We start from the raw sequence: 25,861 nt of genomic DNA, 5'->3' as shown, positions 1-25,861 counted from the left end.
CGATGGAACGTAAGGTTGATCATTGGAGGACGGGGAGGGACGACCCAACTGTTTGGTTCGTTCCACTCTGTTTCTATCTGACAATCCTTGCTTAACACGGCGTCACTCGAAAGACTGTTGAGATCTAGAGGCGACTTGCTGACTGCGTGTACATATCTGCTTTGCCTCAAGCGTCTTAGCTTGTTCAATGAATCTGGTGCTTTGTTAGTCAAGAGAATTAACAGACCAGAATCATGGATGCAAAATATCTGTTCATCGGCACGTACTTTTGACGAGGACCAACATCGTCAAACCCATGATCTGTGGTGGCATTGTGATCCTCCCTCTCACGGACAATAGAGAAGAATAATCAATCACAAACTCGGGAAGCTCTTGCCTTTCAAACCTCCACCAACTTGTATCTTGTATCTCACAGATCGCCGTCCTTGTTTGTTGGAAGACTTGGCGGTCGCGGATGGATCTGCTTTGAGAAGATTTCCTTCTCACTCGGATTCTGCTGCGGCGGCGGCGACTGTTTGCTGGCGATCGCTGGTAGCCAGGTCCGACATGAGAGACACCCTCTCGTTAATCCTGGACAGTTGCTCCCGTAGCTTTATCTCGCGCCGGGAGCTGGCATTTCCCTGGAAAAGATCCAGCCATAAGTTACACGATCTATCCTGCGAGATCCAAACAGTATGTGTACCTGTTCTCGCCATATCTGCTTGCCGAAGCGTGCTCCAACCGTGAGAACAAAGGCTGCCAAGGCCATCTTCTCTTGCTTGTTTGTTAGCTTGTTCAATGCACCTGGAAGAAAAGAGTGTGAGAGGGACTTCAAGGAAGAAAAAAATACGGTAGATGTTACGCTCTACCGACTATATATCCAAAACAAAATCTCACCATATCGAACTGTCCTCTTGAGCATGTCGATGACGGTACGTAAACCAAATGCCCCGGATACGAGCCCAGCAGCAACAACAAAATCTTTGAAGAGCGTCCACCACGAATAGCGGGCTTTTCTGCCTTCCAAGCAGCCTTGCAATCCCTGGAGCACACACATTCGCATGTTTAACATGTCAAAGAAATCAAAGCTTCTTGGAAGAGCAAACCTTGACGTCGTCACGAAGAACACCGATGTTGTGACGCATAATCGCAGCCGAGCACTGCAGCACCCTGAGTTCCCGGTTGTTCATCTCCGCCAAAGTCGATATCAATTCGGTGTTCTGATCTCTGGTATCCGCCAGCATCGCCGCTCCTCTGGTCTCCTCTTCGTTGGTTGTGGATCCTGCCGACGTCACTTCGTGGTCCGACAGCGTTCCATGGTGGTGGTGGAGGTTCCTCTTCACGCTGTGCAGGCACCAGGGCGGCCTTCTGGTGCTGCTAGTGGTGCTGGTTTTGCTGTGATTCTTGGCGTTCTGTTCCTTGTTTGTCGTCTCTGCGCCTCTGCCAGGTGTCTGCGCCACCATCTTTCTCGTTTTCTGCTGCAGCGGTCCTCTGTTAACCCCGCTGTTCCAAATTCGAGGCCTTGAAAATTCCTTTGCCACCTCCTCTTCCTTCAAACTAATGTAAGGATATCCCCGCCTAGCTTTCCTGTCTCCGTGCTTCACCTGTTTCGTGCCGTCCGGAGTCAAGAGCTTGGAGCGCCCGGTAGTGGCTCCTCGAACTGAGCTCTTGCCGTCGTCGTTGGCGGTGGAGCACGACCTCGTCTCGGACGACTCCCCTCCACTGATCTCGCTCAAAAGAACGTCCTCCCTGAATGACTCCCTGCTGTTCAGCTTCCCACGGCCGATACCCGCACTCAGAACGCTGCAAACGCTTCCATCCCCGCCACTACATGTCTGATATCTGCTCTCTTCCACACTCACTTCGGAGTGATAGCTTTTGAGCTTCTCTTCGTAATCGTCAACCAGGAGAAGGTTCTCCGGTACGTGGTCAAGCTTGTCTGTCCCACCTAGTTCGCAGCTGTTATACTCTAAAAAGCTCTCAGCGATTCCAGGCGCCTGCTCCTGTTCTATCCCACTTTGTGGATCAGTCAAATCCTTCATGTGAAGCAAGCACTGAGCGCTTGTCCAAACCGTTGGCGGCTCCTCTTCCGAGTTACTAGAACAACTGCTAACGGTGTGTCCCAGATAATCCCCATTTCTAGCTCCCATTTCCAGCAATTTTTGTTCGGCCGTTCTCCAACCAGCTGGAAGCTCAGGTACAATAGCCGTCTCACTTTTGAGCCCACCACCCAAGCGCTTGAGCTCAGTGCCATCGAACAAAGGACTCCAAATTACTTGAGTTTGCGAAGGCGTGGGTTCTTCCTCCTCAAACTCTTCAGTGGCAAGCGGGCAGAGATATCCGGGGAACAAAACTGGCTGCGGCACTTTCATCTGCTTCGCTGCTCGAGGCTGAAAGTAAATGTTGGGATTCTGAAACATAAGAGAGTGAAAACATAAGAAAGCTTGTTAAATAAGAAACGTACCGCTCTGGCAATGTAGTCGTAGAGAACGTCGTCGTTCTTGAGCGCCCCCATACCGCTGCTTCTTTCCTTCAAACGCGAGCAATAGTCCTTCCACATCCGTCTCACTTCATCCCACCACCTCAAGCAAAGCTCCACGAGTCTAGGACGTGCTCACTCCTGTTGCTGGATAACCTGTTACCCTGCTGCCGCTCGGACACTGATGCTCTCCTCTCATGCTGCGGCGGTAAGAACACTTCCGACAGTTAAACTAACCCCACGTCACCCGGACAAGGGGAGGATATTCTCAGAACAACTACTCGATCTATTTCCCAGAACACTTTCCTTGTTCCTACTGCTGGAACTGCTCATGTTGCCAAGGTCAAGTCGACGAGCTGATACAAGTCACCTCTTCGCTGATGGTCCAGAGGCATGTTCATCCTAACGGGAAAGGAAAAGAGAAAATGGTTGAGAAACCTCCGTTATGCCAGAAACAAGAACAGCACCTGCGTTCCTTGATCTGAGCATAGTCGATGTCTGCATAGAAAATCGCCTCTTCACGTCCTGTTGACGCCAGTATTTCTCCGAACTAAAAAATTCAGACAGATTGAGAAAAGCATTGATAAAACAGCATGATGTTACCGGTCCAATGACACTGGAGTGTCCCCAAGCAACATATCCCGCGCTTGGATTTCTGGCTGGTGAGCAAGTGGCCACAAACAGCTAGAAAAAAAAAAAGAGTAAGAAAGACAAAACATCAAAAATACTTACCTGATTGTCTACGGCTCTGGAAATTGAAAAAACAAAAAAAAAAAAACGTTGCCAGTAAATTCCGCAGCCAACAAGAAAGAAACAATGAGTTACCTGGCTTTCTGGAGGAGTTCCCAATGCGCTGGTCCCGTAGTCATGTTGAAAGCTCCCGGATAGCAGATCATATGTACGCCTGGCACCAACATAAATTTTAATACACTGCAGCTACCTGGCTAGCCTTCTTCGTACCTCGTGCTGCGTAAGTCATTGCCATCTCCGGAAAGCGAATGTCATAGCAAATACCAACACCGATTCGTCCAACATCTACGTCAATGAGCAATGTGAGTTTTTTTTTCTTGTCGTAATGCCTGAAAGACCTTACCCGTATCAACAACAGTATACTTATCTCCAGGCTTCAGTGTGTCCGATTCTTTGAACTGTATCTTTCCTGGTATATCGATGTCAAAAAGGTGAACCTGGTGTGAAAGAGGGCTGAGAAAAACCGTAGACGACGCCTCAGAAAAGCAAACCTTCCGATGTTTTCCTTTTAGAGAGCCATCTTTTCCGTAGATGCAGCAAGTATTGTAGAGATGATTGCCACTTCGTTCCGGTATGGAGCCACCGATGATGGTAACCTCCTTACTCTTTGCCATATCCGAAAGCATTTTGGAAGAGGGAGAATCACCTGCGTCAATATCCTCCGCGTAGATTGGAAAGCTCGCGTTTGAGTATGGGCAATTCCACATTTCCTGTAACACATTCTCCTTATGACTGAACACACAACTACAAAACTTAACTGGAAGAAGGACCAGTTTACTGCCGCCATCAGCAGCCGTCTGGATAGCTTCACGAGCATGCCTGATGTTCTGTTCCTTGTCTGCACAGATCGAGAGCTGGCAAACGGCGAGCTTGAACTGCCACAAAAACCAAAAGTAACGTGACGAGGGCATCCCGATACAATAAAACTTCCACTGACCTTGCTAGTCGGAGGCTCCGGTGGAGCCTGCGAAGGCGGTTTCCTTGCATCTGACTGCATGCTTGCAAAATCTCGAACTCCGGAGCGAGCAGCACAGCGCCTCAAACTTTCACCTGCACGCGCTAGAATGGGAAGTCGCAGGAAAAGGGCGCTGCTCATTCTACTCCCAAAACACCCCCGTTGGATCTCGTCCTGCAATCCAAGCCGTCAATATGAACCTCTTAAAAAAAAACTTTCGAAGTGACTGGAGAGTATGGCGATCACATTACCTGTGGCCCTGGCAGCCTTGGCACCTAGTCGATGGGAATCCCCACTCTATCCGAATTGCCGCTTCCAGGTACAGCAACAGCACCACCACAACCAAGTAGCACTTTGCTCTCGTCTTAAGCCATCCCCGAGTTCCTTGCGAGCAGTCCAGACGGTCGACCAGCCTTGGAAAACTGAGAATGGAGCATCTGAATCTGCTGATAACGTTTCTCCTCCAGAGGTTGACGTTGTAATAGTTGGAGCAGGCCTTGCTGGTCTCGCGGCAGCACGACGCTTGCACAAAGAAGGCATCACATTCCAGCTGCTTGAAGCGTCGGATGGAGTTGGAGGTCGAGTGAGAAGTGACACCGTCCAAGGCTACGTCCTGGACAGGGGCTTCCAGATCTTCATATCCGCATATCCGGAGGCTGCAGAAGTTCTCGACTACCAAGCGCTGGAGCTCAAGAACTTTTATGCCGGAGCCTTTGTCTGGTTTGACGGACGCTTTCACAAAGTGGCAGACCCGTTCCGTCACCTGGTCGACGGCATACTGTCGCTTGGTAATCCGATTGGTACTATTCAGGACAAAATCCTCGTCGGCATTGTCAGGCTTCAAGCAGCATCACAACCATTTGAGAAACTTGTCTCGGCACCTGAAGTAGAGATCGGAGAAAAGTTGAAGACCGACGGCTTTTCCTCGCAGATGATAGATCGATTCTTCCGACCGTTCTTCGGTGGCATCTTCTTCGACAGAGAGCTGAAAACCACGTCCCGGCTTTTTAACTTCGTCTTCAAGTGCCTGGCTCTGGGACAGAACTGCCTTCCCGCTAAAGGCATCGGCGAAATATCACAGCAGCTTGCTCGAAGCCTTCCAGAAGAATCAATCAAGTTGAACTCCCGAGTACAAGAGCTGCTTGTCGGAGAAGACGGTAAAGTTTCAAAGGTGAGACTTGATACTGGAAAGGTTGTCAAGTCCAAGTACGGGATAATAGTGGCAGTCGAAGGTCCGGAAGCAGCTCGTTTGCTGAGCAGCAAAACAGCTTGCGAAAGCACCGATAAGCCAGCTCGCAGCACTGTCTGCCTCTACTTTTCTGCCGATAGAGCCCCAATCAAGGAAGCTGTCCTGCTCTTGAACGGCACTGACAAAGGCGTCATCAACAATATGTGCTTTCCCAGCAGCGTCTGCTCTTCGTACGCCCCTGTTGGAAAAGCTCTCGTCTCGGTAACATTGATCGGAAGATATTCCACCAGTTCCGATGCCGAGCTTGAGAAAATAGTGAGGTCCGAGCTCGAGGAATGGTTTGGGCGGGAAACAGTAGCGAAGTGGCAGCACTTGAAGACATACAGGATCTTGTTTGCTCAACCCGATCAGACTCCACCGACCAACCTCTCGAAAGAACCAAAAGTTGATGCAGGTTTGTACCTGTGCGGAGATCACCGAGTCTCAGCAACTTTCGACGGAGCACTTCTGTCAGGGAGACGAGCTGCTGAAGCGCTCCTTTCAGATTCCGAACTGAAAGTTCAGGGAAAGTGAAGCTCGAGTTACAAACTTGCATTGCCATACCTCCTACACATACAGAACAACACGCCCATCCTCTCCAACAGTTGCCAGCAAACGCGACGACGTTGTAGTTTTCACTTGTACGATTTTCGATTCTACATTGCACGCTTGCATAAGAGACGACTTGAAAAACAAGAATCTCATACCTTGGTCAAACATTTCAACCACCTTTTTCCAGTGGAAAATTCCCAAAGAAAAACTCGCCCCTCGTCAGTGCCAGCAACGGCTGCTGAGCATATTCTGCAATCGAATGTTATGAACAAAAAGTTCCAGTAGATTTTCATACCTGTTAGCAAGATCACTGCCAACAAACAAGGCATTATTCTCTAGCAGGGCCATTCTCCAGAGGTTCTGACGTTTCGCATCGTCTTTAACATTTTTCAGAAGCCAGACACAACAATCGTAGTCTCGATCTATGAAACCATCCACCAAAGAACGATCGACGACGTGAATGTCTGGAAAAGTTGTGGCATGAAGAAAGCAGCTGCTTTTTGGAGATATTCCTGTAAGATGTAATAAAAAAGAGAGTGAGTTTCTTGGACAAATGCAAACCAAAGTTAGAAATACCAGATTGCAACGTAGCCATCCATGTCACATCCAAGAACAAGGTGAGGTGCTTGAGGAACGATTTATAGCTTTAAAATGCTCCGGAAAGTCTTGGGGTTATATCTTGCAGGAGGGAGATCTGTTTCATACAAAGAATGCCTGAATAGGACGTGATTAATGCAAGGAAATACAAACGTGAAAAACGACTACCTCCAAGACGGATCCATGCGCCATTCTTTGATACAACCTTCATCTCCAGCAGCGACTAAAGAAAGAGCTCCTGTTATCAAAAGGCATCTCATTGCGGCAGTCGCAAATTGTTCAGCCTTCGGATCACGTTCGGCATTTGGAAGTAGCAGAGATATCATGCTGGCAAACAAGTCCGAGTTGTTTTGATTTTCTTCTGAGTTGGATCCCAACAATGACTGCTGACTGCGTCAAAAGAAAAAAATGAGATTCTCACTGCATTTCATGAGGAAGCTATTTGTACTTACGCTCTAGCCTAGATTTGGTGAATTATGTTCTTCTTCTCTCACGTGAAGTACCTCCGGAGTATCGGGCACAATCTTAGACTCCAGAGAAATCCCTCACCCGAGAGCTGCTCCAGTACCTCTTCTCCCACGGGCCCTGGAAAAGCGATCCAAGGGCCTCGATCTCCACCGATTGCTGCCGCATTGGCGCCGCTCTCCCCATCCTCGACCCAGCCTAGAACCACAAAAATTCCCGCGCTCGATGAGCACGTAAGTCGCAGCGTCGCTGGGATCCAACCCGGTCCGCGCGGATCACCTCCTCTTGTGCGTCACCCATCGGGCTCCAGCGGCATACTGCGGAGCAGCGCCTCGGCCTCGCCCAGCCTCCCACACCGCCCGAGCAGCTCGCTCTCCACCGCCTCCCCGTGCTCGCGCTTCCGCCAGCCCGCGTAGAACATCCCGCTCGACAGGAGCACGACGCGAGCACCACTCCATCCCTCCCTCCAACCATCGCGTTCCAGATCCCTCTCACGGTTCTTCTCGAACAGCATCCAGGCTCCCACACTTGGCGTGCAAGCTCGCGACTGCTGGAGTGGCGATTCCTAGCTCGAAAGCTCGGGTGTGGATTGCAGTGCCTTCGTCAAAATCCGCCGCGAGAGTTCATCTTTGGTTTTGAATTTTTCTTTCTTTATATACTGAATTTTATGGTGGAAGGCTGTCTCTCAAAATGCCTTCCACCACAATAAACATTTTTCTAGAAGTTCAATGCCAAAACTTTACTAATGCTCTTGCTTCTTTTTCTCTTCTATTCTTTCTATTCTTTGTATGTTGTTCACATATGTCTCCAGAATTGTTATTCTCAGCCCTATCAGCAATACTGATTTCCGGACAAATCAGAATAAAATTATAATTCTATTCTTTGTATGTTGTTCACATATGTCTCCAAAATTGTTATTCTCAGCCCTATTAGCAATACTGATTTCCGGACAAATCAGAATAAAATTATAAGTTAATGTTTATGTGTTTTAGAAAACTTCAAAGAAAACAATATATATAAATGATATGCAGAAAGTATAGTCTTATGTTTGAAGTAAGTATGTCTAGAAGTTGAAGTCTCTTGTTGTTAACGTTCTACCTGCTAGTAGGAATGGGTCATCAATGAGCCTTTTATCATATTGCCACGCATCACTTTTGAAGTAAGTGTACATTTTCTCAGCGAGTTGATGGATATATATAAACATACTGGATTGCTCGCTTTCACAGTTATCCCATTAGAATCTTTTTCACAATTAAATCCGCATCCGTGCCAGAAAACTTTCTCTTTACTCCACAATGCCTCCTCCTATGTGGCATCGCTGTTAAGATCTCCCCACTACCACAATGCTTGACGATCTAGGGATGTGCAAGCACGGCATCTAGAGTCACCCTCTTGCTCTGCTCCACAGCTAACATTCCCTGGATGAGATCCTCTGCTTCACACGACACCAAATCACTTGGGAATGCTCCAGCTCTCAGAAAATCAAATTCGACTCTCGATCGATACCCACTCAGCAGCTTGTACACAATGACTCCCAGCCCCCACATGTCCACGGCCGCTGTGTAACTCGCTCGTCGTCCTCGGGCTCCATCATTCTTCACAGCTACCACCTCGGGTGCCATGTACTTTGCTGTTCCACAATATTGCTGCATATCCCACTGCTTGTCCGAGGCCGTGCCAAAATCTCCAATCACCAGTTCATCTACTGCAGTGGTGTTGAGCCTCTGAAAGATGTTGTGATGCTTGAGATCGCAGTGGACGACCCCTCTCAAATGCATCCACTTGAATGTTTCTGCTAGCGTTTTAATAGTCTTGGCTACTTCTTCCTCAGTCATTGCCCCGCCCTGGATCAATCGCTTTGCCAAGCTAGGGCCGCAAAGTTCCATAACGATAGTCCCATAGCACCTCCCAGCTTCTCTCTCCCTCACGAAATCCTCAAAGGCCACGACTCCAGGGCAGACGCAAAGCTTGGACATGAGCCGAGCTTCGTTCTCGGCATTCCTCATCAATTTAACTCATTTCCCCGCATACTTCTTGCCAGCCCTGCGACGAGCACTCAACAAATAGACCTGCCCTTCGCCGCCAGATCCCAGCTTCTCACCCTGCCTGTACAACTTGAGGAGCTCACCACAGTCGTCCTCCCCAAACTCGCTCGCTCGCCAATTTTTTGACCTAGCTTCTCGCTAACGGGTACAAATCAACGGCTGGAATCGCGTTTGATCAACGGTGACGATCTTGTGATTTCAGGATAGTCGTTTATTTGAATCTGGATAGCCATGCTTCTCTACAAAATTGTACGCATGCATCCTGTGTTTTACACGCTCGGAGTGGCTCCTGCCGGATCAATCGCCCTCAAAGCACCACCAGAGCGATCAGAGCGTCACAAGGGACCAGCGGGATCAGAGAGTTCACCACGTCTCCAATCGAAAGCCTGTAGCTTGGCTCCATAGAACAGCAGCAGCAGCGACCTACACACGGATCTTGCATTAGAATCATCAAGTCAGCCAGCACTGGCAACAAACAAACCAAAACCGAAAGAAGAAGAAGAGGAAGAGGAAGGGCACTTACTTGGAAGAGTTGCTTCAAGTTGACAGTATCCTTGAACGCAGCATCCACAACGAGGGTAAAACTCGTGCGATCACTCAGCTCCGGCGTCCTCTTCAGCATGTAGATGACGATACGCAAACAAAATACGAGCCCAAATACGAGTCCTTGGCCACCTCTTCCTTCAAACTAACGGAAAGAAATCCCCACCTAGCTTTCCTGTCTCCGTGCTTCACTTGTTTCGTGCCATCTGGAGTCAAGAGCTTGGAGCGCCCGGCAGTGGCTCCTTAGCTCTTGCCTTCGTCATGAAAAACACATGCCAGTAAATTCCGCGCCCAACAAGAAAGAAACAAAGAGTTACCTAGCTTTCTGGAGGAGTTCCCAATGCACTGGTCCCGTAGTCATGTTGAAAGCTCCTGGATAGCAGATTATATGTACGCCTGGCACCAACATAGATTTTAATCCTCAGCAGCTACATGGTTAGTCTTCTTCCTACCTCGTGCTGCGTAAGTCATTGCCATCTAGCAAATACCAACACCGATTCGTCCAACATCTGAGTCAGTGAGCAATGTGAGTTATTTTGCTTGTCGCAATGCCTGCAGGACCTTACCCGAATCAACAGTATACTTCTGTATCTTTCCTGGTATATCGATGTCAAAAAAGTGAACCTGGTGTGAAAGAGGTCTGAGAAAAAACCGTAGACGACGCGTCAGAAAAGCAAACCTTCCGATGTTTACCTTTTAGAGAGCCATCTTTTCCGTAGATGCAGCAAGTATTGTAGAGATGATCGCACGTCGTTCTGATGATGGTAACCTCCTTACTCTTTGCCATGTCCGAAAGCATTTTGGAAGAGGGAGAATCGCCTGCGTAGATTGGAAAGCTCGCGTTTGAGTATGCACAATTCCACATTTCCTGTAACACATTCTCCTTATGACTGAACAGACAACTACAAAAATTAACTGGAAGAAGGATCAGCTTGCTGCCGCCACCAGCAGCCGTCCTTTTAAGCCGTCCTGTTCAAGGATAGCTCTGTCCCTTGTCTACGCAAGTCGAGAGCTGGCAAACGGCGAGCTTCAACTGCCACAAAAACAAAAATAATGTGCGGATGACACTAAAACTTCCACTCACCTTGCGCTGGTCACTACTCAAAACACCCCCGTTGGATCTCGTCCTGCAATCCAAGGAACCTCTTAAAACAAAACGAAGTGGCCATAGAGAGTATGGCGACCACATTACCTGTGGCCATGGTAGCCTTGCCACCTTGTCAATGGGAATCCCCATTCTATCCGAATTGCCGCTTCCACGTACAGCAAGCGCACCACCACAACCAAGTAGCACTTTGCTCTCGTCTTAAGCCATCCCCGAGTTCCTTGCGAGTAGTCCATGTTGGAAAATGGATCTGGACAGGCCGGGGATTGAACCCAGGACCTCCTACACCGGTGCCAGGTGCTCTACCACTGAGCTGCCTACCCTGGTTGTGTGCATGTTCAGCTTAGTTCCAACACTCCCCCCTAAGCTGAACACGCCACACATCCCTACCTGCCAGTCCATGTCTACCACAGGCCACTCCCCCCTAAGCTGAACACGCCACACATCCCTACCTGCCAGTCAGGCCATCCAACCATAGCTCCGATACCATGTTGGAAAATGGATTTGGACAGGCCGGGGATTGAACCCAAGACCTCCTATACTGGTGCCAGGTGCTCTACCACTAAGCTACTTGCCCTGGTTGTGTGCCTGTTCAGCTTAGTTCTAACAGTCCAGACGGTGTCACGGTGTCGATCCTGAGGATCGTCAAGGGGTGAAACGTCAATGGTGGGACGAGTCCGATTGCGTTTGGAGTTGGCTGCTTCATTGGCTTTTTCTGGTACGTAGTAGTTATTAGTATTCCAGCCTTGTTTGCACAGTAGTCACGAGAACAAACTCGTGATCAAATAGAATGCTCACGGGCTCTCAATCCCACCACCGTGAGTATGAAGTAAAGCCTTCATGGCAGCTTTGGACCGGAAGTAGCAGCTTCTACACAAATCCATCACCTTTCTATGAATTTGAGGGGCTTCTTGGCGGAACAGTGAACACAAACAAATTCAAAAATTCCAAGAAATAACGAATTAAACTTGGATTAAGAGTGTCTCCTCAACCTCTTTGATTCCCCACGGAGAGTTCTAGGTGAGGATATCAGATATGGTGAATAGATCAAATTGCAGTCAATGTAATGATCTGAGGAAACAGAACAAAGAAGAAAAGTTAACAAGGAAATTGACCATTTCACTGGGCAACGAATATTCGTTCATATGAATGCGCGGGGACATTTTGTTGGAGCTCGCTAGAGTGGCCGGCTACGCATGCTCCAGAGATGCGCGCTCTTGCCCGATGCAAAACTCGTCCACGCCCAAATCGATCGCGATCCCCTCCTCCTCCTCCTCCTCAACCAAATCGCGTGGGCCCACGCCTACGCCAGATCTCGCCGACGCGCGCGCCGTCATCAATGCCATCCCTCTTCTCCTGGAGCATCACATCGCTGCCTACGCCCGCCATGGCCACCACCGTCAAGCTCTGGATCTCTTCGACCAAATGGCAGCGCTGCGCCGCCGCCCAATGCGTTCGTTCTCTCCACGACTCTCGGCGCGTGCTCGGCGCTGCGTGATCTGGACCGCATCCACTCGCGGATCCAGCAGCGGCGTGGAGAGAATCTGGTGGTGCTGGAAACGGCGTTTCTCGGGATGTATGCTAGATCTTCCAGGTGATGGGCGTGGATCTCCACGTATCCCAGACCGGGCATCACACCAGTCCATTTGGGATCTTCCGGATCATGCTCCTCGACGCGGCGGTGGCACCCAGCGCTGCTACAATCTCCGCCATACTGCCTAGAAGTTTATGAAATCGTGAATATAGATTTATTTAAAATAATTAGGCCACTTTTGTACTATTAGGATTAAATTTATCTTGGGCCATAGTTATCTTTCTATCCTCTCTTTGGAACTTTAGACACTTTATTATTTTTATCTTTGAAAATCCTCACTCTATTCCAGCGAAAATCACAAGTGTAAGCACTGTCTTCTGGAAGCATTATAACATTAACACCACGTCCGACCTTACGTTGAATTATGCTCTTGGCTTGCTCGGCATCCGTTCTTAGAAGTTTATCCCATCTATCTGCAAAAGAGAATTTGCAAATTCAATCAGAAAATGAAAGAAAAATGTGGAGAGAGAGATTATACCATTGCTTCCATTCACAGTCAAAGCACAGACAACGAGCATAAGGAGGAGGATAGAAACATAGCCATTTATCTTCTTCATTCTCTCCAAGCTACTAATAACCCTAAACAATGGTGAGCCAGAGGCTATGCAGACTTTTTGTTGGATCCAAAAGAGGGGTTTAGGGTTTTCACGGAGGCGGGTCACTCGTACTCCCGATGCGGCACCTCCATCGCCAGCGCTAGAGCGCTGTTCCTGGGCATGGAGAGGAAGAGCCTGGTGGCCTGGAACACAATGATCGCGGATTATGCCCAGAGAGGTCAGCGGCGGAGGCCCAGGAGGTGTTCGAGGAGCCGGATGGATTTACTTTCGCATGATGTGGCGAGTACTGCGAGGCCAGCAAATTGCTGCGCGAGCAAAATCGTTGCCTGGTACGCGATGATCTCGCCCAGTTGGGGCATTTGCATGAAGCTCTGGAAACTGACCGGGAGATGGAACACCATGGCTCCGGCAGCCCCGATCTCTTCACCTTTGCAAGCGCTCTAGCCGCCGCAGCTGGGCTTGCATTTGCCGAGGCGACAGATCTAGATCGCGCACTGGAATGCTACCAGAGATCCACCTGTAAGCCCAATGGGATCACTTATGCTCGCTGCCTGCAGCGATCGTGGTGATCTTGGTCACGGCCGGCGCCTTCTCACTGACGCCCAGGATCGAGGGCTCTATCCCGATCGATTCGTGCAAAGCACGGCGGTGGCGATGCTAGATCTGCGAGGCCAGCAAATTGCTGCGCGAGCAAAATCGTTGCCTGGAACGCGATGATCTCGCCCAGTTGGGGCATTTGCATGAAGCTCTGGAAACTGACCGGGAGATGGAACACGATGGCTCCGGCAGCCCCGATCTCTTCACCTTTGCAAGCGCTCTAGCCGCCGCAGCTGGGCTTGGAGATCTAGACACCGGGAAGGCGATCCACGAGAGAATGGCGGCAGACAGATCGCTCAAGCTCGACGTCTTCTCCAACTGTGGGAGCTTGAGCGATGCCAAGCTCGTGTTCGATCGCATCCCGGACAAGGACGCAGTCTCCTGGAACTCGATGATCTCGACCTACGTGCGCCACGGCCGCTACAAAGACGCCATCGCCACGTACCGCGCCATGGACTCTCGCCCAGACGAAGCCACCATCGTGAGCGCGCTCGCGGCAGCGTCGGCTCTCGCGGATCTAACGCTCGAGCTCTCGAGCTAGGAATCGCCACTCCAGCGGTGGAGTCCGCGCTCGCAAGCTTGCACGCCAAGTGTGGAAGCCTGGACGCGCTGTTCGAGAAGAACCGGGAAGGATCTAGTGGGAGGCTGGGCGAGGCCGAGGCGGTGCCCCGCTGATGCCGCTGGAGCGGTGACGCTGGTGGCCGCTTGCGTGCTACGCGAGGAGGGGCTATTTTGGCGGGAAGTTTTGTGGTCGGGGTTAGGGTTCTAGGCTGAGGCGAGGATGGGGAAAGTGGCGGCAGTGCGGCAGCAATCGGTGGAGATCGAGGCCCTTGGATCGCTTTTCCAGGGCCCGTGGGAGAAGAGGTACTGGAGCAGCTCTCGGGTGAGGGATTTCTCTGGAATGTAGCTGCTGTTTTGTTGATTTTGGGAAGAATGCGAGCAGGGAAAGAAGCGGTACCCTTTTCCTGTGGGATACAGAGCTCTGGCGAGGAAGGGAGGCGAGACATACGCGATGGAAATCCGAGCGGATAAGCTCGGGCCTTTGTTTGCGGTGAGTTTTTTCCTTTTCGGTTTTCTTGCGCGTTTCTTGATGGAAACTTTCAAGGTACGCTGCGGGGAGATTGAAAGCACGGGTCCATCAGCAAATGCCGCTTGGGAAGCGATGATGAAAATCCAGCATCCAGGAACTCGTTCTCTTGGAGGCAATGGCGAGAAGGTAATTGTTCTTTTCTTGTCTTTGTCTCCATTGCAAAAAACAATTCTATCTGGGCAGATGTTTGGCTTTGCAGATCCTGTTGTGCAGTATCTCCTACGTGAACTAGTTTCTGCTTCATCGAAAAAAGATGAGACAGAAGTCAATGTGCAAAGTTCGCCCAGCTCTCGTTCTCCAGACGTGTTTCGTTCTTCAGTGATTCGGGAAGGAAATAGGAAGCGAGTGTTATCTCCGCGGCCAGGAGACAAGGGTGTGAGGTCGTCTCAACGGCTGAAAACAGACAAGAACTCGCAAGAGCGTCACGGTGCAGAAGATTCTTGTAAGTTTTCAATTCTATTTTTCTTCTTTTGATAAACTTTTATGGACTGAGTAGGTCCAGAAAATGTTTATGTCTCGGATTCGGAACCCGAGCTGGAACCGAAGATTGTGCCCGATACTCTGGAGGAACTTCACATGAGAGAAGAACCCGAGCTGGAGTCTAAGATTGTCCCTGATACTCTGGAGGTACTTCACGTGACAGAAGAACATAATTCACCAAATCTAGAGTGTAAGTACAAATAGCTTCCTCATCAAATGCAGTGAGAATCTCATTTTTTTCTTTTACCAGTGACAATCGGCACCAGTCAGCAGTCATTGCTGGGATCCAACTCAGAAGAAAATCAAAACAACTCGGACTTGTTTGCCAGCATGATATCTCTGCTACTTCCAAATGCCGTCCCTCTCATGAAGAAACGTTCAAGAAGAAGACAGAGACAAGATCTCTCCAAAAGAGATGTGGCGGAAAGTCCTATAGACTTCGGGATGGGTAACACGGCATTGGAGACCTCCGTAGCCAAAGACCCGATCAAGCAAGGTGACACGACGGCCATGACAACAAATATCTTTGACAACCAACAGAAAGCACCTACTGGCCTTAGACTTCGCGTCGACAAGCAGCTTACCACCGCAGTTGAGCGTCAAGCTGGAGAGGAGTCCATTGTTGAAGAGCCTAGCAACCAAGTTGACAACGCCGAAACATCTCAGCAAACAAAGAATATCGACGAGTACACACAATGTGTTGGCGGAAACTTAATCGAGTCCTCGTCACCCATATTCATCGTCAATAAGCTCGCGCTTGAACAAGTCACGACGCAGCTCTTTGAGGCTGTACAAAAGGATTCGACGATCACAGCAGCCAACGCTTTGGACGACCATTGTGCTGATTCGGAGAACAAGCGGTACATTATCTCGGATACTCTTGAAAGGCTACCAGCGGAGCCTTCTGCTGACGAAAAGTTCCAGGATGGACATGTCAAGTCACTTGATGCAGCGTGCGTGACGGACAGTCGGATAAGGAACACTTCGGCCGAACAAGCTCCCAACAATGCTCTATACCCGAAGTCAATACCTTTCACAGGCGCTGGTTCCATGGACGTAACCGCGAACAAGCTGACTAGCCCGAATGAGCTTGAACAAGTCACGGCGCAGCCCAGCCAGCTCTTGGTAAAGCAACTTGAGACTGTCGAAAAGAATTCGACGATCGCCGCAGGCAATGCTTTGGATGATTTGGACACCAAGCGGTACACTAGTTCGGATATACTTGAAAGGCTACCAGCGGAGCCTTTAGCTGAAGAAACGTGCCAGATTCTGGGAGATGTGGAGCTACTTGATCTAGAAAATCCAGCATACGTGGCGGACAGTCGAAGAGAAAACACTTCGACCGAACAAGAAAAGCATGCTTCCAACAATGCTTCAGGCCACAAGTCTGGTTCCATCAACGAACAAGAAGTATCTACTACGGATACATGGACCAAAGTGCCGGAAGCTGATGAAAAGGATCCCGTAGCCAACGATTTGGACATGCAGTCGAGAGTATTTACCGGCTTTAGTTCCATCAGCAAGCGGCTTACTAGCTCGGACATGCTAAAACCCGTCGCTGCTTTTGAGCACGACCTTTCAGTTCTTTGCGTGGCACTCAACGCAAGGAGTCAGGAGGTGGATATCTGCGTCTCTTGTGGTCCTCTGGGGAAGCACGGTGTACAACTATATGTATACCGTATTTCCCTTGACAACAACTTGCTATCGGAGGCAACGTTGCTACAGTCCTTTTCACTGGATTCTTACGAAAATTTTGGAACAGACTCTCTGAAGGTTTGTTCTGTGTTTCTTTCTATTTGACTTACATTATTTTCGCAGCAGCAAGCGGAGTTTGGAATTCAACTCACTCCAGACGGAGACAGCCTTCTGTTGCTGGGAGCTTTTGCTGTTCATAGACCCGAGCTTCCCAGTCAGTCAAATATAGTGCGGGTGGTTTCTCTTGCTGAACGTGATCCGAAGGCTGAACTTTTTGCGACTGCCGCAATGAGATGCCTTTTGATGACAGGACCTCTTTCCTTGGTCGCTGCTGGAGATGACGGTTGTATCAAAGAATGGCGCATGGATCCGTCTTGGAGGTAATCGCTTTTCATGTTTGTATTTCCTTGCATTAATCACGTCCTATTCAGGCATTCTCTGTATGAAACAGATCTCCCACCTGCAAGATATAAAGACAAGACTTTCCGGAGCATTTTAAAGCTAGTCATCGTTCCTCAAGCACCTCACCTTGTTCTTGGATGTGATGCGGATGGTTACTTTGCAATCTGGTATTTCTATCTTCGGTTTGCAGTCCAAGAAACTCACTCTCTTCTCTTACATCTTACAGGAATATCTCCAAAAAACAGCTACTTTCTTCATGCCACATTTCAAGATATACTTTTTCAGACATTCATGTCGTAGATCTTTCTTTGGTGGATGATTTCAGAGATCGAGACTACGATTGCTGTGCTTGTCTTCTGACCAATGTCAAGGACGATGCGAAACATCAGAACCACTGGAGAATGGCCCTGCTAGAGAATGATGCCTTGTTTGTTGGCAATGATATTGCTAACAGGTATGAAAATCCACTGGAACTTTTTTGTTCATAACATTCGAGTGCAGAATATGCTCAGCAGCCGTCATGGGACCTTATGGGGTTGCTGGCACTGACGAGGGGCGAGTTTTTCTTTGGGAATTTTCCACCGGAAAAAGAGTGGTTGAAATGTTTGAACAAGGTATGAAATTCTTGATTTTCAAGTCGTCTCTTATGCAAGCGTGCAATGTAGAATCGAAAATCGTACAAGTGAAAACTACAACGTCATCGCGTTTGCTGGCAACTGTTGGAGAGGATGGGCGTGTTGTTCTGTATGTGTAGGAGGTATGGCAATATAAGTTTGTAACTCGAGCTTCACTTTCCCTTAACTTTCAGTTCGGAATCTGAAAGGAGCGCTTCAGCAGCTCGTCTCCCTGACAGAAGTGCTCCGTCGAAAGTTGCTGAGACTCGATGATCTCCGCACAGGTACAAACCTGCATCAACTTTTGGTTCTTTCGAGAGGTTGGTCGGCGGAGTCTGATCGGGTTGAGCAAACAAGATCCTGTATGTCTTCAAGTGCTGCCACTTCGCTACTGTTTCCCGCCCAGTCCATTCCTCACGCTCGGCATCTGAACTGGCGGAATATCTTCCGATCAATGTTACGGAGACGAGATCTTTTCCAACAGGGGCATACGAAGAGCAGACGGTGCTGGGAAAGCACATATTGTTGATGACTTTTGCCAGTGTTCTTGATTGGGGATCTATCAGCAGAAAAATAGAGGCAGACAGTGCTGCGAGCAGGCCTATTGGTTTGCGCAGACAAGGAACAGAACATCAGGCATGCTCGTGAAGCTATCCAGACGGCTGCTGATGGCGGCAGCAAGCTCATCCTTTGTCCAGTTAAGTTTTGTAGTGTTCAGTCATAAGGAGAATGTGTTCCAGGAATACTCAAAAGCGAGCTTTCCAATCTACGCAGGCGATTCTCCCTCTTCCAAAATGCTTTCGGACATGCCAAAGAGTAAGGAGGTTACCATCATCGGTGGCTCCATACCGGAACGACGTGGCGATCATCTCTACAATATTTGCTGTTTCTAAAAGGTAAACATCGGAAGGTTTGGTTTTCTGACGCGTCGTCTACGGTTTTTTCTCAGCCCTGTTTCACACCAGGTTCACTTTTTTGACATCGATATACCAGGAAAGATACAGAAGTATACTGTTGTTGATTCGGGTAAGGTCCTGCAGGCATTACGACAAGCAAAATAACTCACATTGCTCACTGACGCAGATGTTGGACGAATCGGTGTTGGTATTTGCTAGATGGCAATGACTTACGCAGCACGAGGTAGGAAGAAGGCTAGCCATGTAGCTGCTGAGTATTAAAATCTATGTTGGTGCCAGGCGTATATATGATCTGCTATCCGGGAGCTTTCAACATGACTACGGGACCAGTGCATTGGGAACTCCTCCAGAAAGCCAGGTAACTCTTTGTGTCTTTCTTGTTGGGCGCGGAATTTACTGGCATGTGTTTTTCACGACGAAGGCAAGAGCTCAGTGTGAGGAGCCACTGCCGGGCGCTCCAAGCTCTTGACTCCGGACGGCACGAAACAAGTGAAGCACGGAGACAGGAAAGCTAGGTGGGGATTTCCTTCCGTTAGTTTGAAGGAAAAGGTGGCAAAGGAATTCGCAAGGCCTCGAGTTTGGAACAGCGGGCCCCGCTGCAGCAGAAAACGGGAAAGATGGCGGAGGAGACACCAGGCAGAGGCGCAGAGATGACAAACAAGGAACAAAACGCCAAGAATCACAGCAAAACCAGCACCACTAGCAGCACCAGAAGGCCGCCCTGGTGCCTGCACAGCGTCAAGAGCAACCTCCACCACCAGCATGGAACGCTGTCCGATGACGAAGTGACATTGGCAGGACCCACAACCAACGAAGAGGAGACCAGAGGAGTGGCGATGCTGGTGGATACCAGAGATGAGAACGCCGAATTGACGGAGCTGAACAACCGGGAACTCACGGTGTTGCAGTGCTCGGCTGCGGTTATCATCGGTGTTCTTTGTGACGGTGTCAAGGTTTGCTCTTCCAAGAAGCTTTGATTTCTTTGACATGTTAAACGTGAGAATGTGTGTGCTCCAGGGATTGCAAGGCTGCTTGGAAGGCAGAAAAGCGGGCTATTCGTGGTGGACGCTCTTCAAATATTTTGTCGTTGCTGCTGGGCTCGTATTTTGTTTGCGTATCGTCATCTACATGCTGAAGAGGACGCCGGAGCTGAGTGATCGCACCAGTTTTACCCTCGTTGTGGATGCTGCGTTCAAGGATACTGTCAACTTGAAGCAACTCTTCCAAGTAAGTGCCCTTCCTCTTCTTCTTCTTTCGGTTTTGGTTTGTTTGTTGCCAGTGCTGGCTGACTTGATGATTCTAATGCAAGATCCGTGTGTAGGTCGCTGCTGCTGCTGTTCTATGGAGCCAAGCTACAGGCCTTTGATTGGAGACGTGGTGAACTCTCTGGTCCCGCTGGTCCCTTGTGAACGCTCTGATCGCGCTGGTGGTGCTTTGAGGGCGATTGATCCGGCAGGAGCCACTGCGGCACAACAGAGCGTGTGAAACACAGGATGCATGCGTACAATTTTGTAGAGACAGATTCAAATAACGAATATCCTGAAATAAATTCAGGGTAGGGCTTCCGTCTTTACAAGATCGTCACCATCGATCAAACGCGGTTCCAGCCGTCGATTTGTACCCGTTAGCGAGAAGCTAGGTCAAAAAATTCGCGAGCGATGGCGTGCGAGTTTGGGGAGGACGACTGTGGTGAGCTCCTCAAGCTGTACAGGCGGGGTAAGAAGCTGGGATCTGGCGGTGAAGGGCAGGTCTATTTGTTGAGTGCTCGTCGCAGGGCTGGCAAGAAGTATGCGGGGAAATCAGTCAAATCGATGCGGAATGCCGAGAATGAAGCTCGGCTCATGTCCAAGCTTCGTGTCTGCCCTGGAGTCGTCGCCTTTGAGGATTTCGTGAGGGAGAGAGAAGCTGGGAGGTGCTATGGGACTATTGTTATGGAACTTTGCGGCCCTAGCTTGGCAGAGCGATTGATCCAGGGCGGGGCAGTGACTGAGGAAGAAGCAGCCAAGACTATTAAAACGCTGGCAGAGACACTTAAGTGGATGCACTTGAGAGGGGTTGTCCACCGCGATCTCAAGCCTCATAACATCTTTCAGAGGCTCAACACCAGTGCAGTGGACGAAGTGGTGATTGGAGATTTTGGCATGGCCACAGACAAGCAGTGGGATATGCAGCAGTATTGTGGAACAGCAAAGTACATGGCACCCGAGGTGGTAGCAGTGAAGAGTGATGGAGCCCGAGGACCACGGGCGAGTTACACAGCGGCCGTGGACGTGTGGGGGCTGGGAGTCATTGCATACGAGCTGCTGAGTGGGTATCGATCAAGAGTTGAATTTGATTTTCTGAGAGCCAGAGCATTCCCAAGTGATTTGGCATCGTGTGAAGCAGAGGATCTCATCCAGGGAATGCTAGCTGTGGAGCAGAGCAAGAGGGTGACTTTAGATGCCGTGCTTGCACATCCCTGGATCGTCAAGCATTGTGGTAGTGGGGAAATCTTAACAGCGATGCCATACAGGAGGAGGCATTGTGGAGTAAAGAGAAAGTTTTCTGGCATCGGTAAGGACTTGATTGTGAAAAAGATTCTCGCGGGATAGTTATGAAAGCGTTAACTTATATTTTTGGTTTGATTTTTCCAAAAATTGATATTGCTGATGGGGTTGAGAACAATGATCTTGGAGACATATGTGAACAACATACAAAGAATAGAAGAAGAAGAAAAGAAGCAAGAGGGTTGATAAAGTTGAAGAGGTTTAAGGTGGAATACATTTTAAAAAACAGTCTTCCACCAAAGAATTGTCAACAACTTTCAAAGAAAGAAGATTTCATCCATGAACATTATAATCTGAAATTGCAATTTTCTCATTTTGCAAACCAATCTCAATCTCCTTGAGTGAGAGATTTGGATAGGAGCTTCGGCCTGCCTGGTGTCTCATCGATCACCTTGCCAACCGTGCCCCAGAAGCTTTAGCGTCTCCAGAAAGAGCATAAATACAAACATGATGAATCCAAGAGAATAGTGAAAGAGATCTTTCTGGCCAGCAGGTACTCCTCGTCTGCTCGAGCCAAATCCTAGCCTCCAAAAACTGGATACTTCAGATAATTCACTCCAGTAGGGAATCCCAACTGAACTGGCAAGCTGCACTTCTTTTGAGCTAGTTGACCTGTCAAAGCACAACTTGACAGTAGAAATTCCATGGGAGCGTTGTGCAACCTTCAAACCCTAGGAATGGAAAGAAACAAGCTGATTGGACAAATTTCATGGCCCCTGCTTGAGAACTGCACAAAGTGGGAGCAGCTGAAGCTGGGGAACAACTCTCCACGACGCCAACATTGACATACCAGCATTAAAAAGATCATTGATTTGATAAGTTTCCTGCATCTCTTGCCAACTTCCATTGGTTAGGAATTTTACCATTTTGAAGGAGTCTTGCTGCAAGTGTTGGATGGTTTAGGCAATCACTTCCATGGAGAGCTTTTGCAGTCAATTCATGGAGTCATCTTGGAAGTCAACGGGGAGTCAGCTAAAGAATATTCTGTTACAATATATATTACCTCTTAAAGAATATTTTGAATTTTTAGTACAGTTTTTCAAATATGCTATGGATATTCTTTTATAATAAATTAATATTTAAAAATATTTCATCATTATAACTATATATTAAATCATGTAATTATTACAACTATACTTTATGTAGTACCTATAAACAATTATATAACTAGCACTTGCCCAACATATGTTGTTCTATTAGCAAATACTATTATGAATGATATAGTTATAATAGAAGCTTCTCAAGACCATTTTTAGAACTGGAATTAAAATATTTTAGAATTTCTTTCAGTGCTACAAACAATGCATGGAACAAAAATCAAACTCAACAAAAAATTCAGGGAGGTAAAAATATTTAATATAAAACATCCTTATATACTATGTTGATGGTGAAAGTAGAAAGACTCAAAGGGAATAAATGTCCTTTAAGTGATGTGTTATGTACTTTAATGTTGAGTTCTACTAGTGATTTGCATTTTGATAAAACCACATAAAGTTGGCCATGGGTGAAAACTGAATGTGGCAAGTGTATTTTGACTCGGTTAAATATCTAGCTTTGACATTTAGAGATTGTAAGGCAATACCCCAAATGCATTGGAAATTGTCTTTTGGACATTTTAAATGAAATTTCTATGTATGAAGGTGAGTGTGATTTGAGGGATGAAAGCTTATGGACTTTTGAATTGGCTTAATATAATTTCATATTGTAGAACTGTTAGTAAGGCATGTTTAAGGATGAGGTATGTATTATTACATAGTCTAGCTAATGAACATATATTCTTTAATAGAATAAGGATAACATCTTCTTTAAGCAAGAGTTTATTTGGTGGAAGACTAAAAGGAGTATTGGAATTTAGGAATTCAATTAGGAAATTTTTTGGGTGTTCAATATTAACAATGTCAACACTTTCATGAATATCTATGTCACAAAGTGTCGCGAATGTGACTTTGGGTATCGAAAGTTACCTGTCGGCTAGTCTTTACGGACACTCTTTCCTTACTGCCACGATGGCAGGAGGTCGGTATTGCTGGTTCCTTTTATTGGCCCCTCTTGTTCAAGTGTTAGTAAATTGGACTTAGCATCTGTACTTGGCCGGATAAGCATAAGGAAGGAATTCCTAAATGTCTATTTAGCTGAGCATACTCGGCCCGGCTTGTTAGTTCTTTTTTGCTCTGTCTTGCACTAGCTTGACAAAAACCTTTGCATATTGAGACTAGTCCCTCAATAACATTGGATGATAGCTTACCGTGTCTGCCAAACACCCTCGCTATCATGCCCTTTGTGTTAGTCTTATTCCGGTCCTAAATGCTATTTATGGAAAGCATCCAGATTTGCTTATTTGGCATATCTATGGAATGTAAAGATTTTCTTGAACACAATAGTATTCATCCCGTGTCCAAATTTGCAATCTGGCGCCATTCCATAGTAAGTTTTGAGCTTGTCCCAGAGACTAACTCCTGATACTAAGGGAGGCTTGGGGTGAAAGCCCAAAGCATGTGTTCCTTAAGGGGGGTGGAGGGATAGTGGGTAGGTCGGGCATAGCCGACCAACTTGAGGCATAGTCTAACTCCCACTTGCATGTCTATCCTTGTTCTACATCTAGCTTAGGTCTAAGCCTAAGTTTCATTCCATGCTAGCTGGTGGAGTACCCATATCCTTGTGTTAGACTATTGGTATGCCGAAATAACGCCAAACTCCGTTTGGCTCCGTTTTGCATGCTGGTCTTGGCATTGGGAAGCTGGTTACTCTAGGACTGTTCCAACTTGCTCCAGGCTCCTGTCCCTTCACTCTTTGGGCTATATGCTCGGGAGTTGCTCCGTGGTCCAGTTCCGTCACTCTTTGGCTCCATGCTTGGGAGTTTGGCATTGTTCCTTCGTTCAGTGGCCCAAGGCCCTAAACCTTGGGTTCCGCACCACTGTCCTTTGGACACGTGACATATGACATGTGGCATGTGTCACATGGCATAAAAAGGGTTTAAGTTCCACTTCGTGGTGTTATCCTATGGTAAATCACCATAGGATAAAGAGAACTATACAATGAGATTAAGCAACTAGTCTCATTGTATATGCAAAGATGAAAACAATGATCCGAGTGGGTACATGTTGGGTGCAAAGGCTTCACAATCGTTCCTTGGGTAGGGATTTGGTTACCTTGTTGTACCTTATTATCTGAGCTTGCTTTTGGGCTCATAAGATGGATTTGAGATATTCCAGTTGCACGAGTTTGAGCTTGGGCTTGTGAGTGAAGCACATTAGCAACTCAAAGTTACACTTTGAGTTGGCAGGATTAATGTTAGCTTATCGGTGTTGTTCTAGTGGTTCCATGAGTTGTTCCATGTACCATAAGTTAAAGCAAACCTTCCCTGGGTTTGCTATGAGTGGCAAATAGACTGGTCCGTCGCTATTTAGCACTATAGTAGTGGATCCTTCCTAGGCATGATTATAAGTGGATCAATCAAGATTGTAGCGATTAGTCTATTAGTTCAAGTAGTCATTGCCATGCTTTCTCATAAACTTTTCTTAGATTGGACTAAAGATAGTGCGAAAGCAAGATTGAGGTTTGGTCAAAAGATGAGACCGAAAAGAGAGTTGTCGAGGACGAAGGATCAAACACATAAATCATTTTCTCTTCTTGGAGAGATGATTTGCAACAAGGTGTAACTCATTGCTCGTGTTCACATTATACAATCAAGAGTCCCTACCTTGATGCATTTTGGAGATGATGATCTTTCATTTTGTCTAAGTTTGTTATTGGAGGACTTGGGTTGCAATGCTCAATTCTTTGAAGTAATGACATGGGTGTTGCTCATGATGTTGCTTGATTGATGATCAAGTCATTATGAATATATATCATATCCATGTGATAGTGAGCAATGTGTTTATGAAGTTGCTTGGAGGACTTCTATTGTGTAGATTAATTATTCCATGTGAGGCAACTACAGTGGATACTTTCATCACATATACGTTCAAATTTAGGGGTAGGAATATACCTTGCTCAAGGGTATATTATATTTTTAAGTAGCCACTAATCAATGGAAATTGAACCCATGCCATTTTCTCTGATACCACATGTAATGCACTCTATCTCTCACCTTAAACCAACTGGAAAAGGGGTAATTGCTTGATGAAAGAGCTCTTAGTAATTATTTTATCCCCATTTATCCCCCAAAGTTCCAAAGATTCACAATGGCAGTATATCCAAATCTCATCCCATAATCACATGCGTTACAACAGTACTGCTGCATATTCCACTGCTTGTCCATGGCCGTGCCAAAATCTCCAATCACCACTTCATCCACTGCAATGGTATTGAGCCTTTCAAAGATATTATGAGGCTTAAGATCACGGTGGACTACCCCTCTCGAGTGCATCCACTAGAGTGTCTCTGCTAGTGACTTAATAATCTTGGCTGCTTCTTTCTCAATTACTACCCCACTCTGGATCAATTGCTCTGCCAAGCTAGGGCTGCAAAACTCCATCATGATTGTCCCATAGCACCTCCTAGCCTCTCTCTCCCTCACAAAATCCTCAAAAGTGACGACTCTAGGGCAAACACAAAGTTTGGACAGCACATGCACAATCTCTAGAGGATTGGCTTGCTGGATGTTATGCTGAACCTCATAAACTTGTGGTCCAACTTGCTGCAACACTTGAACAATGCAATGCGCAAAGG

General features: G+C 47.6%; 9 protein-coding genes and 1 pseudogene across 11 annotated transcripts; 4 read left to right on the top strand and 6 right to left on the bottom strand.

Moving 5' to 3' along the window:
• Window positions 1-175: 175 nt before the first annotated feature.
• On the bottom strand, window positions 176-2,561 carry LOC112340518. The gene is made up of 5 exons (XM_024659042.1): window positions 2,444-2,561; window positions 1,086-2,390; window positions 877-1,021; window positions 683-783; window positions 176-620 (listed from the first exon to the last, which is right to left on the bottom strand). Exons 1-5 carry the CDS (start codon window positions 2,537-2,539, stop codon window positions 483-485), a joined length of 1,785 nt encoding a protein of 594 aa, XP_024514810.1. The 5' UTR covers window positions 2,540-2,561; the 3' UTR covers window positions 176-482.
• A 124-nt stretch (window positions 2,562-2,685) lies between these two features.
• LOC9649455 (omega-amidase, chloroplastic) lies at window positions 2,686-4,332 on the bottom strand. Its single transcript, XM_002985073.2, has 10 exons — window positions 4,146-4,332; window positions 3,967-4,083; window positions 3,700-3,918; window positions 3,552-3,645; window positions 3,419-3,493; window positions 3,284-3,362; window positions 3,191-3,206; window positions 3,062-3,142; window positions 2,926-3,008; window positions 2,686-2,860 (listed from the first exon to the last, which is right to left on the bottom strand). Exons 1-10 carry the CDS (start codon window positions 4,302-4,304, stop codon window positions 2,788-2,790), a joined length of 996 nt encoding a protein of 331 aa, XP_002985119.2. The 5' UTR covers window positions 4,305-4,332; the 3' UTR covers window positions 2,686-2,787.
• A 66-nt stretch (window positions 4,333-4,398) lies between these two features.
• Window positions 4,399-5,957, top strand: LOC9649119 (phytoene dehydrogenase, chloroplastic/chromoplastic). The gene has a single exon (XM_002985180.2). It carries the CDS (start codon window positions 4,399-4,401, stop codon window positions 5,923-5,925), a length of 1,527 nt encoding a protein of 508 aa, XP_002985226.2. The 3' UTR covers window positions 5,926-5,957.
• LOC9649116 lies at window positions 5,941-6,994 on the bottom strand. Its single transcript, XM_024659049.1, has 5 exons — window positions 6,709-6,994; window positions 6,520-6,657; window positions 6,239-6,455; window positions 6,099-6,192; window positions 5,941-6,047 (listed from the first exon to the last, which is right to left on the bottom strand). The coding sequence occupies exons 2-5, from the start codon at window positions 6,536-6,538 to the stop codon at window positions 6,027-6,029; spliced, it is 351 nt and encodes a 116-aa protein (XP_024514817.1). The 5' UTR covers window positions 6,539-6,657; window positions 6,709-6,994; the 3' UTR covers window positions 5,941-6,026.
• Window positions 6,995-8,360: 1,366 nt separating this feature from the next.
• Window positions 8,361-9,011, bottom strand: LOC9649115 (calcium/calmodulin-dependent protein kinase type 1). The gene has a single exon (XM_002985071.1). The coding sequence runs from the start codon at window positions 9,009-9,011 to the stop codon at window positions 8,361-8,363; it is 651 nt and encodes a 216-aa protein (XP_002985117.1).
• Window positions 9,012-9,906: 895 nt separating this feature from the next.
• LOC9649454 lies at window positions 9,907-10,527 on the bottom strand (annotated as a pseudogene).
• Window positions 10,528-14,190: 3,663 nt separating this feature from the next.
• On the top strand, window positions 14,191-18,210 carry LOC9649453. 3 transcript variants are annotated; one of them, XM_024659039.1, is made up of 12 exons: window positions 14,192-14,329; window positions 14,390-14,497; window positions 14,552-14,662; window positions 14,720-14,978; window positions 15,033-15,206; window positions 15,267-16,789; window positions 16,835-17,091; window positions 17,143-17,280; window positions 17,340-17,567; window positions 17,615-17,727; window positions 17,779-17,870; window positions 17,922-18,210. In XM_024659039.1, exons 1-11 carry the CDS (start codon window positions 14,228-14,230, stop codon window positions 17,865-17,867), a joined length of 3,102 nt encoding a protein of 1,033 aa, XP_024514807.1. In that variant the 5' UTR covers window positions 14,192-14,227; the 3' UTR covers window positions 17,868-17,870; window positions 17,922-18,210. The 3 variants fall into 3 exon arrangements, with proteins under 3 accessions (XP_024514805.1, XP_024514807.1, XP_024514806.1); XM_024659037.1 differs by having other exon boundaries at window positions 14,191-14,329; window positions 17,615-17,870; XM_024659038.1 differs by having other exon boundaries at window positions 16,838-17,091; window positions 17,615-17,870.
• On the bottom strand, window positions 17,901-18,596 carry LOC112340526. The gene is made up of 2 exons (XM_024659097.1): window positions 18,557-18,596; window positions 17,901-18,328 (listed from the first exon to the last, which is right to left on the bottom strand). Exons 1-2 carry the CDS (start codon window positions 18,594-18,596, stop codon window positions 17,901-17,903), a joined length of 468 nt encoding a protein of 155 aa, XP_024514865.1.
• Window positions 18,597-18,599: 3 nt separating this feature from the next.
• LOC112340519 lies at window positions 18,600-20,217 on the top strand. Its single transcript, XM_024659048.1, has 7 exons — window positions 18,600-18,623; window positions 18,677-18,753; window positions 18,811-18,867; window positions 18,924-19,002; window positions 19,066-19,597; window positions 19,662-19,871; window positions 19,966-20,217. Exons 5-7 carry the CDS (start codon window positions 19,262-19,264, stop codon window positions 20,008-20,010), a joined length of 591 nt encoding a protein of 196 aa, XP_024514816.1. The 5' UTR covers window positions 18,600-18,623; window positions 18,677-18,753; window positions 18,811-18,867; window positions 18,924-19,002; window positions 19,066-19,261; the 3' UTR covers window positions 20,011-20,217.
• Window positions 20,218-20,302: 85 nt separating this feature from the next.
• On the top strand, window positions 20,303-21,235 carry LOC9649114 (calcium/calmodulin-dependent protein kinase type 1). The gene has a single exon (XM_002985178.1). The coding sequence runs from the start codon at window positions 20,303-20,305 to the stop codon at window positions 21,233-21,235; it is 933 nt and encodes a 310-aa protein (XP_002985224.1).
• Window positions 21,236-25,861: the final 4,626 nt, after the last annotated feature.

Source organism: Selaginella moellendorffii, unplaced genomic scaffold, assembly GCF_000143415.4.
Source record: "Selaginella moellendorffii unplaced genomic scaffold, v1.0 SELMOscaffold_66, whole genome shotgun sequence".
Lineage (NCBI taxonomy): Eukaryota > Viridiplantae > Streptophyta > Lycopodiopsida > Selaginellales > Selaginellaceae > Selaginella > Selaginella moellendorffii.
This window is presented reverse-complemented; position numbering and strand designations above follow the sequence as displayed.